Here is a 23,693-nt window from a genome sequence, read left to right on the forward strand (position 1 = left end):
AATTGAATTGTACAATTAATTTGTATTAAAGTGGAAAAACTCTGAAAACTATTATCATAAAACCCAGTCCAAAACAATAGCACAGAAAAAGAAAAACAATAAATCCAAGAAGAAACCAGAAATTCTACGCCGGGGTCTCTCTGATAAACAGAAAATGTCAGCATTCCAAATATCATGCAGAATTAAATCAGAGTCCAAGGCAGAGCTATCCTTAAGGTTCCAATTTAATAGGACAGACATGTTGGCATCATACTATGGAATCCCAATATTGGAAATGACATCAGAATTCTACCCAGTTAAAAGTTCATGATCTTGTGCCCACCCCCACAATCCATCACATGTTCCAATCTCCTTCTTCCACGCTGGCATCCACACCCAGCTGCTTCCAGTCAGGTGTGAAGGTACGGAGACAAAGTATGACCTTGGCTTCTAGTAAAGAATGAAAACAATACATTCCACAATCTTACTCCTGTCTATTCCCCCCTCCCATCAACTATACTAAAGAAACAGCATAAGGAAATAAGAGAAAGTGTGGCAGGCCAAAATTCTAAAAGGAATATAATTTCAGGCCTGACAGAAAGAAAAAAGGATGAGTACAAAAATGGAAAGAGAGACACATAACTAAGGTAGAGTATCAGTTGATAGGTTGAATTTGCAAAGATGAAGTTAGGAAAAGCAAAGGCTCAGAATGAACAAAGACTTGCAATAAAATTGAAGATAGTGAAATAGTTTCTTTCAATATATACATAAACAAAAAAAAACAGGGAAATAGTTGATTTACTAAAGAGGAGAAGGAGCAAGGAAGTAACAGACAGTAGAGAAAGCAGAGCTGCTTAACTCATTCTTTTGCATCAGTCTTCATGCAAAAAGCCCACCAAAAACAAACTGTGAAAGACACACTAGAAATAAAAATTAAAATAAGCAAGAAAATGGTAAGAGAAAAGATGCCTGGTTTTGATGAGTAAAATCACTGGGACCTGATGGATTACATTCCAGAGTTCTGAAGGAGCTGGCAGATGCTATCTCAGAACCATTGTACAGTATCTTTAAAAAATCCTGGCGCACCAGGGAACAACCAGAGGATTGGAAAAGAGCTGATGTGGTTCCCATCTTCAAAAAAGGGAAAAAAATTAGACTCGGAAACTACAGACCAATCAGCCTAACATCAATACTTAGGAAGATACTGAAAAACATAATTAAAAAATAGATCTGTGAACATTTAGAAACTAATAAAGTTATAACTAGTAGCCAGCCATGGGTTTATTAAAAAATGATAGTGTTTAAACCAATTTTATTTCATTATTTAACATTCTTTGACTATGAATTGGTAGACCAGCCACATGCTGTGGACATAGTATACTTAGACTTCATTAAGACATTTGACAATTGATCACAACCTACTTCTTGGTAAACCAGAAAGATGTTGGAATAGAAAGATTCACCTCCAGATGGATTTGTAATTGGTTGTACAAACTTCACTCAATGAGTAGTCCTTAATGGTACTACATTTGCATGGAAGGAAGGAAGCAGTGGTGGTACCACAAGGTTCTGTCTTAGGGCCAGTAATCTTCAATATCTTACTAATGTCTTAGATAAGGGAATAGAAGGGGAACTCATCAAATTTGCAGATGACACTTAGCTGGCAGAATAGCCAACATCCCAGAAGATAAACTCACAATCCAAAAGGAACTTGAACAAACTTGAACAATGGGCCCTATCCAACAATATGAAACTTAATTTAGACAAACACAAGGTTTTACACCTAGGCAGGAAAAATCAAGTACAAGTATAGTTTAGGTGACACTTGGCTCAAAAAACCATAACCGGGACCTTGGAGTCCTAGTGGAGATCACTTAAATATGAGCCAGCACTGTGTGGCAGCAATCAAAAAAGCTAATACGATCAATACCAAAAGCAAATATAATGCCCATAGATAGTTGAATAACCAATAAAGGGATCTATCCCAGGAGTAGATAAATTATTCTTGAGATCAAATAGATATATGCAGCAGACAAAGTTTTCTTTGTGAAGCTGTTCAATGCTATGTGCCAGAACATCACAAGATACAAAACATACTTTTCTATGACAGATTGACTTTTACAGCTAAATAGGTCAACAAGAAGTATGTAATACAGCTAAGAAATTAAATAGATCTTCAGATTCTCTCCTCCCTTCTGCTGCCTACCATGTAAAGATTGAAATCATATTTAAGGAATAAATCACTTTGACAATTAACTGCAAGATCACTGTACTCCTGAAATCAGTTTGCCAAGCTGAAGTAATGTGTGTAACCCTTCAAGTTAATCAAAATCATAGAATAAAATGGGGTGGCAATGTTTTAATGGCCAGGAGAATATTAATCTTTGGATCCTCTTCTTATTTGGGTATTCTATGTCAGAGTAGACCAATGTTTTGAAGCATGATAAAGAACTTTTCTATTTTCTGATATTTTTTTAACAGATACATTCTACCTAAATCTCACTTGATTTGCCTGTTATACTCTCCCTGTCTTCAATTCCTCCTGGAGTTCCCTTCATGCAGCGCCTTATCCCACTTCATTTCTTTCTTTCCTCTTAAGAAACATTATGGGTCTCTCTGCATGAAAAAACTTCTACTAGTTTCTTTTCCCTGATATTTTCTCAAACTGTGTTTATCACCTCCAGGCATAATTTGTATTCTGGGAAGTCATATGACAAGATGGCAGACAGCATTCACTGGCTTCATTCTATCATAAAGTTTTTAGCAAATGATAGATTTGGCACGATTATATAAGCAAATGCTCCCAGTGCTGTAATTCTGACCAGGGCTTTTAGAAAATAGGTGCTTAGAAGTAGAAGAGCAGCAGATTTCAAAACATTTCAAGTTCAGAATGTATTATTCAATATTTACCAGATTTTTTTTTTTCAAGCTTAACTGTTAGAAACCAGTGTTTTTAAGCTTGAAATGGGACCATTTCAAGTTAAGGACATTCCAAATTGTTAGAACAGTATCAGACCATTTTGGGTAAAGATAACCAGCTAGTTCTTAGTTCATCTTATAACTTTCCCTCAAAAATCTATTTAAAAAGGCACAGAAAGGAAATGAACAGAAGAATAGCTTTTGATAGACACAATAAAACCTTACCAGAAACTTAAAGGGCAACAGAAACTTCTCAATCAGGTATGCCAACTAATCAACACTATACCTGGTGTAACAGTTTTATTCACCTGCTAACAGTTAACTATTTCTTTTAGGTTCTAAAAGTCTAAAGTCTACAGGAAACTTCCAAGTTTTCTTTGGTCCTGAAGATTGTAATTGCAATTCTTTAGCTTGCCAGTCTCTATAAACCCAGTGCACATTTATACATTAATCTGGTTAATGCCAACATATTTGTAATGCTTTATTATTTATTAGTATATTAGGAGGTAAACTAACTATTTTAATAATTTAGGACAAGGCAAATGTTTCAAGCCAAATGCATCTGCAAAATGATTATTCAGCCCTTTTAAAAGGAAAGAGGAGACAGCAGAACCACACTGCCTGCACTCACTTGTGCTATATGGGTTCATCATTGCTTAAGTCACCTGTTCTCTTGCTAAAATCAATTTCATCTTGCCAGAGACTGGTACTTATAATATTGTATACTTGGGCTCCTTGCAAATAAAGCAATAGTGCTGATTAAAAGAAAATGGTGTTAGTAGTTTACAAATTGTTTTTCCTTTACAAGCAGCAACTGCAAATTTAAATAATAGTTCACACTGACCCTGGGTATCAATTTAGTACCAAGTATATTGTCCTTCTGCTACATCATTATTAGCAGCCAGTTAGTAGTTTCCGCATGAAGTAAGTACATGCAGAGGATATAACAACTGTCCGCTGTATTAGGAAAAAGCCCATGGTAGTAGAGCATTTACTGTCCCAGAGAGACTTTGAAGGTCTCCATAAGCAGAAAACAGGCAACTCTTCTTCCCATTATTCTTCCCCTACAACCAGTGCTTGAAAGCTTGCTAACCCCAACCCAACTCTAATAAGTCTTCAAGACTACTACCCTATTGATAGATATATCCCCCACCTAATTATCTAATCCGGTCTGAAAGACATCCAATTTAGTGCACTACTTCTTGTTATGAGCTGCGACTTTATTTTGTCTGTTCTAATCCCCTTTTAGACAGACAGACACGGTGCTCAGATGCTGAGCTTGTCAATCAGAAAGGTCAGCAGTTCGGTGGTTCGAATCCCTAATGTAGCATAATGGAGGGAGCTCCCATTACTTGTCCCAGTTTCTGGCAACCTAGCAGTTTGAAAGCATGTAAAAATGCAAGTAGAAAAATAGGAACCACCTTTGGTGGGAAGGTAACAGCATTCCGTGCACCTTCGGCCACCTTCGGAGACGTCTTTAGACAGTGCTGGCTCTTCAGCTTTGAAACAGAGAAGAGCACTGCTCCCTAGAGTCAGGAACAACTAGTACATATGTGTGAAGGGAACCTTTATCTTTTACCTTAATCTCCTTTTATTCATTGGATGATTCCTGTTCCTGTTTCTTCTGCATTCAGCTTTATTATATCCTTTTTTCCAGAATTGTATACATAACTGTAGATGCACTGTCATGGTTGTGGACAATGATATTAGAATAATGTCCGTTTTTATTTTCATTTATTTTCATAATGAATTAGTGTGGAATTTACACACTGATAACCACTGAGTTGAAACTATATACCGTGATCCAAGATCTTTTTCCTGGGTACGTCTATAGACAGCAAAGAGCCAAATAGTTATATACTGTGTAGTTGGGGGTTTGTCTCAAAGTGCATTGACTAACAGTTATTTAGAATGAAACTTATTTGCCAGTTGATAAAACATTTTGGATCTCTTCATAGTTGTTTTGATTTTACTACCTTCATAGCTTGGTGCCATATGATGGTGGTGTAGTGGTTAGAGTGCAGTTCCGTAGGCTACTTCTGCTGATCACTGACCACTGTTGAATCCAAGAGCTGCTAATACTCAACAGATTTCACAGAATTGGTTAGGCAGGATTTACCTGAAAATCCGCAATGATTTTTCTTTAGCAAGCAATAATTGTCTGGGTTTATTTTTACTCCTCTTTAAAATTATGGGTGATTAAAACTGTTTCTGGAGACTCATTAAGTACCTTAATGTACTCTAAAATATGTATTTGTACCACACTACATATTACATCTTTAGTTCAAGGATATATTTGATATTGCATTTCAGTTTTGTTTGTATTTAAATCTATTCTGTCAACAATGGATCCTTCTAGTTTTCTTTTTTTTAAATTAAGAATCTTCATGTATTTCTACATATAGCCATAAAACTAATGTTGGTGTATATTCCTCAACTTATATCCACAATTGACACAGAATTACAGTCTTAAATTGCGGTGGTTGTTAAGCAGGTCACGTGACCACATTCCAATTTTATGCGTTTTGCAACAGTTTGCAATTACAACCAGGCCCTAAATAATAGTGCTAAAAATAGGAATAGCAGCTAACATTAATGATACTTGTTTTTTATTAAGATATAGTTAAAAACTAGTTACCCAAACTAGTTACCCAAACTAGTTACCCACAGTTCAATCAAATATGACAGAATACAACAGCAAAAAGTAAGCAATGTAAATGAAATGTTTAATTTATAGTTAAAATGAAATAAGTGGCTATGATCCTAAATCAGCATTCAACAATTTTTATCCTCTATGTATGGTTAAACTACTAAACCTCTAAAGAGGAATCACAATCACTTAAAACTAAACAGCTCTTCTAGAGATAAGAGGATATGAAGTCCAGGTGTAATGCCTCGACATAAAAAAAAACCTCATTGGACAAAGATCTTTGCAATAGGATTATACTCTACTTAGAAGGTAATTGTACCTTAATTTAAATCCTGGAGAGCAAATATTTAAACCTGGTCATGGATAAAGCTCTCCTATACAAAATAGCTGAAATATTTATAAAGAATGAAAAGATTTTCTAAGATAGTCACCATTACATTAATATAGAAAACATTCCAATTGTTTTTAAGGTCAAGGTCATAAACTTTTTTAAAAAAAAATCTAGGCGGGCTATTTTAAAATCCATGTCATATTATCTAAAGTTTGTGTCAGTCTCTTGAAGAAGTTGCATAATTGTCATCAAGAGGTTGGTAGGTCAAGAATCATTAAGGGGCTTTTCTAAAGATCTGTTTGAATTTACTGTCAACATACATACATACATACATACATATGTATATGATCTCAATACAATTTTCTATTAAATATAACTAGCATATTACTATCTAAATGTAATACTCAAAGTGACAGGAAAAGATTTTAGATTTTAAAAAAACAAATTTATTTAATAGGATTTATAAATTTTATCATTCCAGAAGTTTAGTTGGTATACAAAGTCAGACACAATGCAAAGAACAACATAATCATAATACAACTGAGAATTAATTCTGGAAATGATATAAGGATACATTTTACAAATTTTGCAGACGGATTAACATATAGGATCAGTGAACTGGAGAACATCCAAGTGTCTAGCAGTTTAGATAAGTTGGACAAAATGCTTTTTTTTTTTTTGAATAAGTCTAAATGAAGGCTTTCATGTTATAAGTTAATATTTCTGCTCCTCACATACAAACTTTAACTTATCTGTCCCTTTCTAAATATTTGCTATTAACAGTTAGCAAGATTTCTTCAGTGTTGGAAATTGAAAAAAAGAAATTCAGGGACTATAGGTATACCATATATTAACCACTCTGAAATATAATCATTTAATGTAGAAACATGTGTAATCAAGTTCCTTTTGTTCCTTTAAGGATAAAGCACTAAATTTTAAAAGGGCTTAGGTTATAAAAACGTGCTTGACATATTTTGATGATCATTTACAGCCCCCAGTCCGTGGCATGCTAGCAACCAGACCATGCAAACCAGCAAAGCACCATTCATGGGATGCACGCAGGGTGGAAAACCACACTTTCTCCAGTACATGGTAAAACCTTTCTCCATGGAACCAGTGCCTGGTGCCCAAAGGTTTGGGGGGCATTGATTAATCGTATCAAAATTAAAAGATACATTTAACATGAGTTATTTCTTCTCAAATATTACTGCAGATTAGTTCAATCACTTTTCCATCCAAAAACCTAGCAGTCCTTTGAAAGTAGGTTATCAGCATGGGTAAATAATTTTTGTTGACATAAAATAGCAATAGCAATAGCACTTAGACTTATATACCACTTCCTAGTGCTTTACAGTACTCTCTAAGTGGTTTAAAGACTCAGCGTAGTGCCTCCAACAATCTGGCTCCTCATTTTACCCTGCAGTACTGCACTCTAACTACTGCTCATATGTAGTCCTTGACTTAATACCATTATTTCAAGTTATAGCAGAAGTGACAGAAGTGACTTATAATAGGTCCTCGCACTCATGGACATCAGTATTCCTTCATCATATGATCAAAATTTGAGCACCTGGCCATCAGCATGACTGCAATATTTTGGGATCACATTATTACCTTCCCAGGTGACTTCTGACAAGCAAAGTCAATGGGGCAAGTTGGATTTGTTTAATATCTGTGCAATTCACTTAATAATAATAGTGATTTACTTATGACCATAGCAAAAAAAAAAAAGTATAATCAGGCATGAATCACTTAATGATCACATCACTTAATAATGTAACTTCCATCTCAACTCAGGATGACTTTGTATCAAAATCCTATCTGCAACTATCACATAGGAAACTTTATCATCTGCAAATAGCAACTAACATATATGTCAGGTTGCCAAAACTATGATTCATAAAGCAGATTACTATGAAATAAATTTTGATTATTTTAATCAGAATATATCAGGGTAAATGATTTACTGTTTTAGTTGAGCATATATCAATTTCATATTTCAATGAGAGCAAAAAATTCTATCAAAAGTTCATGACAACTTTCCATGTCTTTCTCAATCATACTATGCAAATGTTCAACGAAACACACAGAATCCAGTAATGCTTAGAAGACTGGATTTTTTTGCAACAGCTGTCTTGATTTAATTCATCCAGTTCCAGCAAAAACATCACTTGATGTGACAGCTTTGCATGAAGGAAAGACATCCTTCTTTTCTTTCTTGACAGTGGTTTTCAATTACGAGTTGCATTGACAAAATTCAGCAGGAATGGAAGAAATAAATAAAAAGGAATCAGTTTGTGAATCTAGATTATTAAACATCCCAAGGATGCCTGTACAAATGACAGTTGCCAAAGCTTGTTATTTGGTGAGAATGGACAGTGAGGAAGGGAAAGATTTCTCTTATGGAATGGAAGTTTTAATCCATGTTGTTGGTGCACAGAGAAAAGATCCATAACCATTAACCCTAAATTTCTCCAAGTATTAAAAAATGTTTTCTTATAATCTAACATACAACCAGAAAACTATCCATATTGTGCCTTATAAGTGAGTTAAACACAAGTTCTACAATTAGCATTGAGTCAGCCTGGTGCTCCTTCTTGTACCAAACAGGTTTTTTTTTTCCAATTATTAACTTAACATATGAAACAGCACCCAACTAATAGACTGCGACTATGACTTCATTCAAGTGACCTGTTAAAAATAGTAATATCTTGTATGTGATTGACTCACAGAAAGATTTCTGAGTGGATGTACCTGAAGCTTGAGTTTAAACAACTTCAAAAAACCTCAGGCAAGACTTTTGTAAAATATTGTGTACCTTTTAATTGATTATTATTGCACTTTAAATATTATATGTTATGAGCTAGCAATATAACAATTTGCAAAAAAAAAAACCTAAATATTCACAAAATGTTTTTTCCCAAGAAGTAAAATCAAATACATGTGTAGATTTATTCACATCTTTGGATATTAGCAAGAGCTCAAATAACATATGCTAAAGCTGCTGGAAACCAGAAATTATGTACACCGAGACAGAAACGTGTACTCCAGATAATATGAAACACTTTATGATCTATAATAATTCCTTTGAGAAGCTACCTTAAAATCCAGCCTTTGAAGTACAACACAGGAAAAAGGTGAAATGCTAGCAATTTATTATAAGTAGGAATTTGGGGATAGAAGGCTGACTAATATTTAGTTTTCATATTAACGAGGAAAAACTACTAGAAAAAGTTTTTTACTTAAAGTTGTCCAAAGCCCAGTTATCTTCTTTAAAATTCTGCAGTCCCAATTCATATATTGAAAGTGACTCGTAAGACTTCATTTAATCTGATAAACCCAGATTGGATTGGTCCACATGTGTTAGCAATTGTCCACCCATTCAGTAAAGAGTGATTTTACAGTCTTCTTTCCCAGGCTAGGAATTATGATGAAGGTATGGAGCTGTTTTCTTTTTTGAAGAGTTTATAGGATAAGCAGAATAATAAGAGGAGATATAGGCTTCATAAACAGAGGGATAGAATCAAGATCCACATGAAGTGTTAATGCCACTTTTTAATGCCTTGGTAAGGCCACTCTTGGAATACTGCATTCAGTTTTGGTCGCCACAATGTAAAAAAGATGTTGAGACTCTAGAAAGAGTGCAGAGAAGAGCAACAAAGATGATTAAGAGACTGGAGGCTAAAACATATGAAGAATGGTTGCAGGATATGGGTATGTCTAGTTTAATGAAAATAGGGACTAGGAGAGACATGATAGCAGTGTTCCAATATCTCAGGGGTTGCCACAAAGAAGAGGGAGTCAAACTATACTACAAAGCACCTGAGGGCAGAACAAGAAGCAATGGATCGAAATAATTAAGGAGTGAGAGAAGCCACTTAGAATTAAGGAGAAATTTGCTGACAGTTAGAACAATTAATCAGTGGAACAATTTGCCTCCAGAAATTGTGAATACTGCAACACTGAAAGTTTTTAAGAAGATGTTGGATAACCATTTGTCTGAAGTGGTTCCTGCCTAAGCAGGGGGTTGGATTAGAAGACCTCCAAGGTCCCTTTCAACTCTGCTATTCTACTCTACTCTATATAGAAGAGAAAAATGTAGGGATGTTAAAACAAGCACAAAGAAGAATGAAAAGGACTGCTATCATATTTGTCTTGAGAAGTTTTATTTCAAATCTTCAGTCATCCATAAAAGAAAAAGAACATCGAGGCCAATATTGTAATCTAATTTATCTCTATGAACCTTTCCTCATTTAGAATTAAATATGAAAGAAACCTGCTAAACAGCTTTTTTTATGATGAGTCCTTTTAGCATCAGATTCCTACTCCATACCTGAAACAGCCTTAAGTTGTCCTTCATTATACTTGTTTTCCTTTTATCTCTCCAATTTTGCAGTGAAAGAATATCACATATGTTTTCATCCATTCTATCAGTAGTGTACTGATATTTATTTGTTTTCCTGCTTTTATTATTTTTATAAATAACTCCTATTTTGTGTGTGTGTGTGTGTGTGTGTGTGAGAGAGAGAGAGAGGGGGGGGGGAGGGAGGGAGGGAGAGGGAGAGGGAAAGGGAATTAATTTATTGGCTATATTAGGAGGATATGAATGCCCTCTCCTCTCTTCTCCCAGGGCCACTCTGCTTTGGGCAGTACGAAAGTCAAGATTCTTTCAAAATAGACTAATTTCTTGCACCTGACTGATCTGGAAATAAAGCTGGAATAATTTGCTATCCCTGTTTCTAATTTCCACATTCATGCTTATATAATTTCCCAACATTGCTGCCATGACAGGATATAGATAGGTAGAATGGGTAGCAAAGTTTGTGTGGATACAGTTTTCTTCCAGCCCAAAAAGTATTGGGTAACACTAATTAAACTAAAGTCCTGAATGTTGTTGAGATTAAATAAGAACTATGAGAGTAGCAAGGGAATAGCTACATAAACTATAATGAGCATCTTGATATTTTATCATCTGTTTACTCATATTTGCAAAGCTTTGTTCAGATAATGCTATTTCAATGAAGTCACCCTGCATGACACCAGCAGTTTACACACTTTAAATAATTAAAACTGTGTTTTGCATTAATGTGTTCATGGTGCAAACATTTTAAAGGATAAAACACCTTAAATTCTTAATGCATAAAATATAAGCAGTAAACATAATTTCTTCTGTATTAATTGCATTTATATGGCAAACCTAATGCAGATAGTATTATGTGAAGAAATTAAATTCTTATTTGCATAGTTGCCTGACATGTTAAAGATCTGTTTGAACTATTCAAGTCATTCTCATCTGAAGATTTTTTTTATTTTAAATCTTAGTATAGATGTTTTACCCGAACAGTCAGAAAAAATAATAATTTTCATTGATGAAGTACAGGTGTGCTCCCTTATTACAATGAGAAGTTAATCATGTATTTCTCTTCTATTCCATTTTAGTTTGCAGGATTATCACTGAAAAATATGGTACATATTTTTGAATATGCATTACAATTAAATTGACTGATAATTGGGGAGAGTTTCTACTTCACTGGAAGAGCAATAGTTTATCTAGACTAGAGCAAGTTCAATATAAGTGTCCAAAATTTGTTGTAAACACCTTTTAATAGGTGACAGAAATAATTGGTGTCTGGGACTTCAGAATGAACTGCTTGATTAAAGTCATTCTTTTATTTTTCACATGTTCAAGTCACCCTTGATATCTGGCAAGTTCCTGGGCCAATTCCTTGCTAATTTCTTTGTAACTTTTTCAAAAGTTGTTTGCCACTGCCATTTTCCTAGAGTTAAGAGAGTGACTAGACCAAAGCTACCCAGCTGCCTTTGTGTCTAAGGAAGGACTGGAACTCAGTCTCCTACTTTCTAATCTAATGTTTTAATTAATGCACCAAAGTGGCTCTTGTTTCGGTCCACACATTTTGCTAAATTAAAATTGAAGACAGCACATTTGTACTTAATTTGATAATGAGCCAGGATGATCTCATTTAATACAAGCTTGGTAAGACAGCTTGATAAATTTATTATAAATCCTGAGGGTGGACGAAATTATTTTTTCCTAAAACAAGCTACCACACTACACTTAAGGCAATGCACCAGGGGTCCAACCAAGTGTTTGGATTTGCAATTTGTCTGAGATGACAAAACTGATACGGGGGTTCAGGTCTTGATAGGCATGTATTGGTGAGTCACATTTGGCACAGGCAGGTTCTAAAGGGACAAAAATCAGATTTTGATTTTAATATCATTGAGTTTTCTGAAATCCTCCCTCAATTTAACAAAAACACAGCTAGTTTGGTTTTTATCGCTCATTCAAGTATTGCATATTTATCCACCAGGGAATCAAATTCATTCTCTTTTTCAAGTCTTACTATTTCCTTTTTCCCCTAAGTTATCAGTTAATCATATGAAACAATTTCATCTCCTTTGATTGGTGAGGTACTGAGTTTGCATTAGAAAAATATAAATCATCCTAACCTCAGCATAAAGTAGCCACCTCTGCAAAAAAAGGGGGGGAGGGAGGAGGAAAGAGAGATTATTAAATCCTAAATTGTCACCATAATGCAGGCTTATAACCTGGGGCAGATTTAATTAATGCTTAATGCTCAGTTATCTCATACATTAAAGGTCAACAGCTGGAGTTCTCTGAACCAAAACCAGGTCTTAGTTGTCACAACAGAAAACATGAAAAAAGCCTGGGAAAATAGAGGAAGAAATATGCAGAGCTCATTTTCTATTTTGTTGGTTAATACTGGTGTAATCTGAATAGGTTGAAAGATAGAAGCCTCCTTAAAATGTGCTATTAGAGCAAATGAAAAATGAATGATGAGCATAATGTTGCCAGGTTATATTGCAAAAATGCAAGTTTATTTGGGAGGTAATCCTTGTTTTATTCTGATGAACAAATTTATGATCAAGATTCTGGTGAAGTTCTGATCATAATTCACATTTAGAAGTTCATTAAAGTGGTATATTCTAATCAAGGAAAATAATTATAGAGCTGCTTGTTTTCACTTATTATCCTACCTATCTCTTATTATCCCATCCAGTGCTTTCATTGAAAATAGATTTCAAACTATGCTGACAGAAGACATAGCGGAACTCAACTGAATGATGATATTGAATTAATTGTAATACTGGCCAAAGATACAAAATAGCATGCTGGTAATTGTAAGTGGATGTCTATCATTCAAAAGCAGATACCTTTCCTCCCACTCCAAGCTTTAACTGACAAAATAGGTTTGTCCATATATTTACCCAACATTCAACAAAAGTTTGTTTTTTAAAAGTGAAAATATTTATTGGGTATTTTAGATATTTATTGCTTCAGTTTCTGACTACATGAAAATAAAGTAAACCAATCAGGTTATTAACATTAAAAATAAACAAGAAGACGTATCAATTCATTTAGAGCCAAGGTGGCGCAGTGGTTAAATGCAGCACTGCAGGCTACTGCTAGATCAGCAGTTCAGCGGTTCAAATCTCACCGGCTCAGGGTTGACTCAGCCTTCCATCCTTCCGAGGTGGGTAAAATGAGGACCCAGATTGTTGGGGGCAATATGCTGACTCTCTGTAAACCGCTTAGAGAGGGCTGAAAGCCCTATGAAGCGGTATATAAGTCTACTGCTATTTAAAAAAAATCTAAAACCTGGATAGTTTCCCAAAGATCATTCTCAAACATTTTTGACAATTTAACCCAAACAAACAGCAGCTCATTGGAAACATCAGAAAGGAATCTTCCTCAGCTTTTCATGAAGATGTTAAGAGCTGTGGTTTTTTTCTCCATGCAAAGTATATTTCAGCCATGAAGCTGCAGCAGTTTAAATTTATAGTTCAATAGGCAGGAGATTCAAACCTAGACAAATCTCACACTGCTACAATCTCAGCATTATTTTATTGTAATCTACTTTCCACTCACTCAAGATTCAGCTTCCTGTTGAGTGACAAGTTTCAGACTGGTAACTGCCTCAAGGAATTGAAAGATCGGATTATCTATACTTGAAATTGGAATTAAGATTGCAAGGAGAAATATCAACAACTTCAGATGTGCAGATGATACCACTCTAATGGCAAAAAGTGAAGAGGAAGTAAAGAGCCTCTTGATGCGGGTAAAAAAGGAGAGTGGAAACGTTGGCTTGAAACTCAACATTAAGAAAACTAAGGTCCAGCCCTCTCAATTCCTGACAAACAGATGGGGAAGAAATGCAGGTAATAACAGACTTTGTTTTCCTGGGCTCCAAGATCATTGCAAATGTGGAGTGCAGCCAAGAAATTAAAAGACGCTTGCTCCTGGGGAGGAAAGCTATGGCAAATCTAGACAGCATACTAAAAAACAGAAACATCACCCTGCCAACAAAAGTGTGTTTAGTCAAGGCTATGGTTTTCCCAGTTGCAATGTATGGCTGTGAAAGTTGGACCATAAGAAAGGCTGGGCGCCAAAGAATTGAGGCTTTTGAACTATGGTGCTGGAGAAGACTTCTGTGAATCCCTTGGACTGCAAGGCGATCAAACTGCTCAGTTCTAGAGGAGATCAACTCTGACTGCTCTTTAGAAAGCCAGATACTGAAGATGAAACTCAAATACTTTGGCCACCTAATGAGAAGGAAGGACTCACTGGAGAAGAGCCTAATGCTGGGAAAGATTAAGGGCAAAAGAAGAATGGGACGACAGAGAATGAGGTGGCTGAAGGTAGTCACTGAAGCGGTAGGCATGAGCTTAAATGGACTCCAAAGGATGGTAGAGGATAGGAAAGCCTGGAGGAACATTGTTCATGGGGTTGCGATGGGTCAAACATGACTTCGCAACTAACAACAACATACCTGAATGTAAGATTTTTGGGACTGAAGATTGCTTTTATACTATTGTTTCCATGCAACCAGATTCTGTCTCTTGGGTCAATTCTGTGCCCTCTATTCTGTGTCTACCCAACATGCCACCATCCTAAGAAAGAGAAAAAAAATCTTCTCTTATCTTCACAGAAGTCTGAGATGGAAAAATCAGGCAAGAATCATTTAATATTACACGCAGGGTCCTTCAAAAAGGATAGATTTGACCATATTACAGATCTTGGATACTACTTATAAGAGGCCACAGCTCTTTTGTAGAAAAAAGAGGTTTTACAAAATTGCAGGAATAACATTCTTCATCATTTTAATAAATGAGGACTTCAGCATAACAGACAAACATGAAACTGTTTAAGCTTATATTTCTTGCTGCTCCTTTTAGAATAGAATTCTTTATTGGCCAAGTATGATTGATACACAAGAAATTTGTCTTTGCTGCATATGCTTTCAATGTCCATAAGGAAAAATAGAATATATTCATCAAGAATAATAAGATAAGCACTTAGTAATAGTCACTGGTTACTAATAAGCATTAAATTATACTAGGAAACAAATAAAACAATATAAAATTTAAAGATACAAGCAACATGAGAGACCGCCTTCTGCCAATTACCTCCCTGCGTCCCATCAGGTCGCACAGGGTAGGCCTCCTCCGAATTCCATCCGCCAGTCAGTGCCGACTGGCGACTACGCGGAGGAGAGCCTTCTCAGTTGCAGCTCCGACACTACGGAACAATCTCCCCGTGGAGATCCGCACCCTCACCACCGTCCAGGCCTTCCGCACGGCCCTTAAGATCTGGCTATCCCGTCAGGCCTGGGGATAGGACTTTACTCTCTCCCTGCCCGAATGCCGAGTGAATGTTGTGCTTTTATTGTTAATTATTTTTACTCACATTTTCTTTTATGTCTTGTTTTGCACTCCCCTCCCTCATTATTGTAAGCCGCCCTGAGTCCCCTCAGGGAAAAGGGCGGCCTATAAGTGTTTAATAAAACCTAAAAAAACCTAAACCTAGTCATAAGTAGGAAGATATAAGTACTAGGATGGAAGAGAAGAATTATAATAATACAATCTTAGTAGGTAATATGACAGTGTTGTGGGAATTAGTTATATAGCAGAGCGATTGCATTTGGGGAAAAATGACCTTGTATCTAGTTGTTCTGGTGTGCAGTGTTCTATAGCATCGTTTTGAGAGTATAAATTGAAACAATTTATGTCCAGGATGTGAGGGGTCTGTAGCTTAATAAGAATACTTTATTGTCATTGTATGTATGTATGTATGTATGTATGTATGTATGTATGTATGTACAACTGTGTAGTTATTTTCACAGCAATATATAGGTCTTCAATGGAAGGCAGGTTGGTAGCAATTGTTTTTTCTGTTCCTTTTACCATGTCTTTGTTTACCATACCTACACTTTCTAAAAGACAGTGCCTGCTTTGATCATGCCTGACTTTCTTTATTGGAACTAGAAAGGGAGACCAGCATGATTCAAACCTCTCCTCCCTCACCCCACTAGATTTTCTTTGATGCTCGGTAATTCATTGCTTTTGCTTAAATTGATTGCTATTAAGCTTGTGATTTTTTTTTTACAGAGAGTATCTATGTTTTTTTTTTCCCTTGAGGGCTCTCTCAAGCAGAAGTTTCTATCCTTTTCTTATCATAACTGTATAATTTGGATCCTCGGTAGAAATAGCTGGCAGGAAATTCTGGACAGAAAATAAAATGAGCTATCAATGCTGGCTTAAACCAAAAGCCTATTTGAACCACAATTCTGTTCTAGAAATATCTAGGAAGAATGAACAAATAGGATGTATATACACTAGCATCCTCCTGTTCGCATTTTTGTTGAAATGCACCCAGCCTTTGATCCTGAAGTCAATATGTAGCCACTATGACTGTTAGCTATTAAAATTCTTATCCTCCTTGCATCTGTTTAAGCTCCCTTTGAAATTACTCAGGTTGGTGACTGCAATATATTTTACAATGTAGAAATTCATAGTTTTCAGCACACATTATTTAGAACAGAGATCCTCTTTATCATCTCCCATCATTCAATTTCATTGGATGTACTGTACCTGGATTCTAACATTAAGACAGAAAAAAACCTATTTTATTTATTCTTTTTATCTAAACTATGCATGAGCTTTGCTGATTGCTTTTTTTTTCCTAAGTGGTATCTTTTTATTAATAGAAGAATGGATAATTTTGCCTATCGTTTTTTTTTAACTTTTTCTGAGTCTACAATATCATTTCAATATCATGAAACTAGTCCATGTTAGACTCCTCAGAGGAAAAAGAGGAGTCAGACAATCCCATCCATCTAGCTCTCTCCACATCAGTCAAACCAAAGCACGGGACTGATGCCAGAGTCAATCACTCTAGCCTAAGATTCTCTATTCAAGACTGAGATGTGATTTCACAGCCTCTCTAAACATTATTGTCACCAGGCTGAATAAGCAAGGCATTATAAAAGTGCTCATTTTCAAGGGAAGGCATCTGGGAATTATGGTTCAGTAAGAATATCCAGCATGCCTGGATGATTTTGTGGTCAGATCAAGTTGGATAAGCAGTAGTTGAATTAAGGTTTTTGACTCAATTAACCTGGAGACACTTATGGAACATCGCAGTTCATTAATTTATTATCATTATTGTATATGGCTAGATTCCAGAATGATTCCTGGTTCATAATATGTAATCGTAAGTCTCATAAATAGGACCGGTTCTATAAGAGCAGGTTGGTTATAACTTCTATTACGTCTGCATGACAACTTAATTATGAAAGGTAAGTCTGTTACTTGCAATTCTATGTGACTGGTCACCTTTGTTCCTCAAAGCACGATTGCTGATGTATAAGTTGTTCATTGTCTGTTCTGACTTGAGTATTCTTTTTTATGTCTCTCTGGCCATGAGTAACCTTTCTTGGAAGTAGAACTTCCAAGGTCCTGGAAGGTCCTGAAATTACATAATTTTACATTCTGTCCTGCATTAGGACAGAAAACCAGAAAGTATATTCAGGAGTCCAACTGAAAGTCTCTAAAAGCACTAGGATATTCCTTTTTATTTTTTATTCTTTCTAAATGGAATTAATTTTTGCAAAGTAGACACATGATGGATCAACCTTTTTATCTCTAACAATCAGACAATTCATTTCTTGCATGGATTCACCAACTTCATAACAGAAGATCAGACAACCTTCATTCAGTTCTATTACGCCATCACTGTTATTTTAGTTTCACAGAGATGCAATTACTTCATGATTTTAATTTTTTACTTCTTTTAGATTCTCAATTTCAATTTTCCATATGCCAAAGTCATTACCATGCTGATCTCAACTACCCACAACCAACTGAGGCTTTCACACAATCTCCTGAATGGCATCTTTGATAAGATACAGCAGTGTACGTTACATTCCATTACTAGTCTGTCACATCAGAATTCCATGCTAATGATGAAGGCAGTAGAAATTAGATCTGGCATATTCTATCCAATAGGGCAGAAGAAACCAAATTTTAGCCAAAACTCATTCTATTCATTTATGAAAGCTAGAATTTCTAATACAGAAACTATCTTAGAAACCAACATAATGTTACACATCTCTCAGCAATTAGAACAGCTATGCATTATACTGACACACAGTTAGGAGGCTTCCTTATTGGATGTTATGCTGAAGTGTAAAATGATTACAGGTGTATGTGTGTGTGATACACACACACACACACACACACACACACACTTGCCCGTCTATTGTTATATTCCATGTAGGGCGTTAAAGGTCAAAAAGGAAACCGTAAAAATGGAAAAAAGGAAAAAAGGAAGCAGTGTTTATATTTTTATAAATAAATATGAGATTATTAAACTCTGACCACACTAATACTGATTAGTTTTTTCATTATCTTCATACAATAATTTTCATGTAATAACCGTATATTTGGTAATATGTCTTTGGAAAGAATAAGATTTAAATATGCTAAGAGTCTGTGTGTGAGGGGGGGGGGTGTCCCAGGATAATGTTGCAGGATCCAATCTGGATCACCAGGACCTGAGGTTTAATTTTCCAAGGTTTTGGACTCATGCTGGAGCTTTGAGGATGGGCTCCAGCACAAGTTCAAAAACTCAAAAGACTAAACCTTTGATCTCAGTGACCAACCCAGACTGGATCCTGAAACAATTTATTATTTTATAATGGCAAATCAACGTCACTCAACGTACAATCATGAACTGATGACGTTTTTGATCTCTGCTTATGACCTGTTATTACCATAATGAAAAGACTGATCAATATTAGTTTGTGTGGTCAGAGTTTAATACTCTGTTTGAAAACTCATACTCATTTATATGTTTATAAACACTGCTTCTTTTTTCCTTTTCTTCATTTTTGTGGTTTCCCTTTTTGATCTTTAAAGTCTTACATGGGATGGGATGGTTTATTTGAGGGACTAACTCTCCCTCTTACATCAGGTCCGGCAGAAGGAGCATGTTAGAGATCTCATCTGCTCTGGAGTTCCATCACCCAAGATGATGGCATTTCTGAACTATGGCAGCTCTCCTGTGGAACATCATCATCCCCATCCTCTGAAGCAAAATTGAGGATGACCTTACTGATTTTCTGGAAATCCTGTAAAACCTGGTTTTGTCAACAAGCTTGAGGATACCATGGAAATGGGAAGCCCATGAAATAGTTTATTACATGTAAGACCTTGAATTTATTCTCCCATGGTTTTGCTTAATATTTTCTTGTAATTGTTAAGGGTTTAAAAGGTAATTTTTAATTATTTAATTAATTGTATACCACACAAAGTCATATTCGTGAAATGGGTGGCCATATAAATTTAATAATGATAATAATAATAATAATCACAAGATACCAGGACTTAAAAATCAAAATTCAACGACTATGGCACAAACCAGCAGTGATAATTCCAATGGTAATTGGCACACTGGGTGGTATTCCAAAAGCACTGGAATTACATTTAAAACAGATAAAAATTGACAAAATCACCATCAGTCAAATGCAAAAAGCCGCACTGCTTGGAACTGCACGCATATTACGAAAATACGTTACGACGTCCTAGGCCCCTGGGTGGGGCCCGACTAGTAACCAATGCCAAATCCGGCGAAACAACTGGCCGCTGTGATACAATTGAATAATAATAATAATAATAATAATAATAATAATAATAATAATAATAATAATATGAAATAAAAAATACAACTACAGGGCTGGCAATAGCAATATAGAGCAATTAGAGTACACATCTTTTCACTGGTTCAGGATTTAAATTACGGGCTTATTTTCTTGCATTTCTAAGTTAATGGATATTTAGTTATTTTCTCAAGATCTTTTTTTTTAGTAATAATTCTCACTAACCTGGGAATTGTAGGCACTTGCTATATAATTTCACTCCCTTTACTGCTTAGACAACGAAACTTGAATATAGCATTTTTCTTCTCAGGTATATTATTAGCAGTAGAAATAAGTAGCTATTTATTAACATCAATTATATGTCATTAAAACATAAACGTGTGTATGTGTGTGTTATTTTTTTGATGTGTGTGATCAAAAATATTTTTTCTTTCATCAAAACTGCCTAGCTCTACTCTATTTACAAATCGCCTTATCACTGTATAGCCAATTTATTTAGGTTTCTTAAAGATATACTTGAGTTCTTACATTTTGAAGTAAGTTATGGAAGGCTCAAAAATTATTCTTTTAGAAACTACAGTATTAAGAGAGCATTATTTATTTATTTATTTATCAATGAAATTTATCCACTGCCCAAAACCTAATAATTCTCAGTAACTTATAGAATTTGTTATAACAGAAAAGAAAAATCAATGTTATAATTAATGAAACAGTAAAATCCAAGATTTCATGCTCTAGGTACTAAAAATAACAAGTTAAAATTTGTTCAGCAAAGCACCATTGACGAAAATTAATTTTCAAATATCTTCTGGAACAATATAGGAATAAATCAAATATTATGGCTTAGACTGGCCCCTGATCTGATTTCATAGGTTGTTTCTTACAGTGTTAAAATGGCTAATTCATTTATGAAAAAAAAATTGGAAGAATCTGGGGAATAGGATTTTAAAGGAAAAACCTCTCAACTCATTAAGGGCTATTAACAAGTCCAGTGGCCAAGGAAAGAAGAAAAGGAATGGAGTATTTGTGGGGAAGCTACGGTTCGTAAAATAAAAATGCTCACATTAAGCTAAACCATTTTTCTGAAGTTCATTAAAAAACCAAAACAAAAAAATCACTAAGCAATTGTAAAAGCTTAATACAGGAAATAAGAAATCATTCAAACATGAAAGGATATTTCCTATGGCATGACAGCTTTGGTTGAGCTTTTTTGAGCATTAAAACTAAATAAATTATAATAATAAAAATACAGCTGTTCCCTTGAAAATTACTAAAAATAAAGACATAAAGAACTACGTCTAATGCACAATGTTTATATCAAAAACTCATGCAGATTGCTTTCAACTACATTGCCATCCGTTCTGAAAACTGTCTTTACAGAGGCAGCTGTGTACACACATAAATGCATAAGTAAATAAGGCAGAAATGTACAGATATCATATCTTCCTTTCAAAGCTTCAGAGTTAATTGCTGAAATACTTGTTCAAATTGTCAGTTGGAGAAAAATCAGTCTAAGCTGTTAATAAATCAATGTATATTTTAGTTCTAGTAACAGGTACACCCACAGGAGTGGACCAACCTGATGATCAAGAATATAGATATTGACAGTGTCACAGCTATGCAAAGACAGTTTGCCTCCTCTTCCTAGTCCCTTGGGAGATGAGGAAAACAGGAGAGGAAACAACTTCATCCAATCTGCCTCAAGGCTACTAGATCTGAAGTGACATTGATGAAAATTCTTGAACTCACCAATCCCCAGACTCTAACATCAAGCAGGTTTTCTTTCTTACCTTCAAAGCTGCCGGCAAACAGGTAAATCCAGGTTATAGCAGGAACGAAAAGCAGAGTCAGAGAGGCAGCCAGGAATTTCCGTCGCCCTCTGCAAATTCCCAGCATTCTCTCTGAAGTGAAGCTTCCCAACGTGGTCCTGTTCCTATGTCGGAAGCATGGAGTCCATAGTCTCCCACATATTATCTGAAAGCAAGAGAAAGCAATGTCATCTATGCCACTTAGCACTTTCTCACTTCAAAAAGATCAGACTTTTTCATAGCCCCTGAAAAACTAAGATTAAAAAACAGCCGTGCATGCTGCAAAACCAAAGTCAATACACTGTAAAAGATAAACTGTAAATCTGTGCCTTACGTGCATGATGAAAGAACATAAATCAATAGTGTATGATACCAGCTCAGATACCACATATGTTTTATTTAAAACAACAATAAAGAAACAGAAACTATAGTGAACAGTAATGGGAATTGTTGAAAGTTCGGAGGGAAAGACGAGACGTGAGGTGGCTGAGGTGAGCGAACAGCTATTTTATTGAAACACCAACAGGCAACTATGTACAGATAAGATTCAGCACCTTGCCCTGCTTGACAGCTATTTATAGTGAGCTGTCAAGTAGGGCGACCAATGGGAGTGCCTCTGGCAGCTCGCACTCAGCCAGCCACGTCTTAGCCAATCAGGCGCAGCTAGGCTGTTGCTGGCTGCCAGTCGTAAGTCAGGGACTTTAGGACCGGTAGCAAGTCGAGGACTTAGCAGGAATAATAATATTTTCCCACAAAAGCCATTTTATTTCACCACTTTCCAGTGTGTAAGTAACCTTGTGAATGTCTGTAAATGACAGTAAGAGGTGACAAACATATGGGACATGTAGAAAGAACCTTAGCTGTATTCTTGTCAAGATTATTCCTGCGTGTCACTTAGCAATGAAGTCGAATGGCTGCTATACAGCATATTTTTCACTCCATAAGATGCACCAGACTGTAAGACAAACCTAGGTTTGGACGACAAAAACAAGAAAAAAAATCGGGCAGAGCCTGAGAGGACCCCAAATAGGTGTCCTCTCATGTGCCAGCTCTGCCTATTGACTCCTGCACTGAGGAAAACAGACAGAAGAGGCGGGCAATGACAAAGACAGAAGAGGCGAATTTCAACACTGTTAAAGGAGCCCACCACCACCGTCCAGCTGCTATTCACCAAACGACTGGCACCCTTTTCACCCACTTTTTTTTGGGGGGGAGTGCATCTTATGGAGTGAAAAATATGGTAGTTGCAAAATGGCTTTGAAATTGAATAGATATGACTTCATTCTTAGCATTATTTCCTATCATCACTAGCTTGATGAATAAAGAAACTTGGATTAAAAGAAATTTGGCACAAAGCTTTCTTGGTTAAACTTCTATGTTTTAAATTCCTAGCTTTAACATTCCTCTTGTTTTCTAAAAATGGCAGTGGTCAAAATAATATATGAAAGTGATACAGAGTTTCTGTTATTGTTAATTTCACATTCAGTTGTATACATTGAAGAAATAAAGCAACCTCTTCAAGGAAATATGAGTTTAAAAATAAATTAATTTCATTTTTGTATTAGACAAAGTGGATTTGGGGGTTAAATCAAACAAAGTGGAATAATTTCAAAAATGGTATCAAGAACAGTAAGGGAAAAAACCAAAAATCAGCAAGGGGGATATTGTCCACTGGCTATTTTGAAGTTATCTCCTATGGCTAAAGTTAGATCACTACCCTTGTCTAATGACTTTAATGAAATAAATAATATTAATCAAGGCATGCAGCACATTTCTTTCACATGTCCTTAATTACAATACTCATAATTAAATGATAATATAATCTCCATTAAGATTTCATAGCATGTTATACCAACCCCAGATTGATAAAGAAAAACTGCAAATATTTAGCAACAAATGATTTAAAGACAGAGAAAGATTTTGCATTTCACTCATCAGTAATAACCTAATTATTCTTGCTAAGTAAAATTCATTATTATTTCCTTTCTTCAAGAATCTGAAGGCAAGAGCTAGACCAAATCAAA

At 35.5% G+C, this 23,693-nt stretch overlaps 1 protein-coding gene across 2 annotated transcripts in view; it reads right to left on the minus strand.

The window, feature by feature from the left end:
* LARGE1 (LARGE xylosyl- and glucuronyltransferase 1) overlaps positions 1 to 23,693 on the minus strand; it is a 355,590-nt gene that overhangs the window by 243,740 nt on the left and 88,157 nt on the right. For both annotated transcript variants that reach the window (XM_032221402.1, XM_032221401.1), the window contains one exon: positions 21,652 to 21,835. In XM_032221402.1, the coding sequence (XP_032077293.1) occupies positions 21,652 to 21,757 (106 nt within the window). In that variant the 5' untranslated portion in view covers positions 21,758 to 21,835. The remainder of the gene's footprint in view (positions 1 to 21,651; positions 21,836 to 23,693) is intronic.

Source organism: Thamnophis elegans, chromosome 7, assembly GCF_009769535.1.
Source record: "Thamnophis elegans isolate rThaEle1 chromosome 7, rThaEle1.pri, whole genome shotgun sequence".
Lineage (NCBI taxonomy): Eukaryota > Metazoa > Chordata > Lepidosauria > Squamata > Colubridae > Thamnophis > Thamnophis elegans.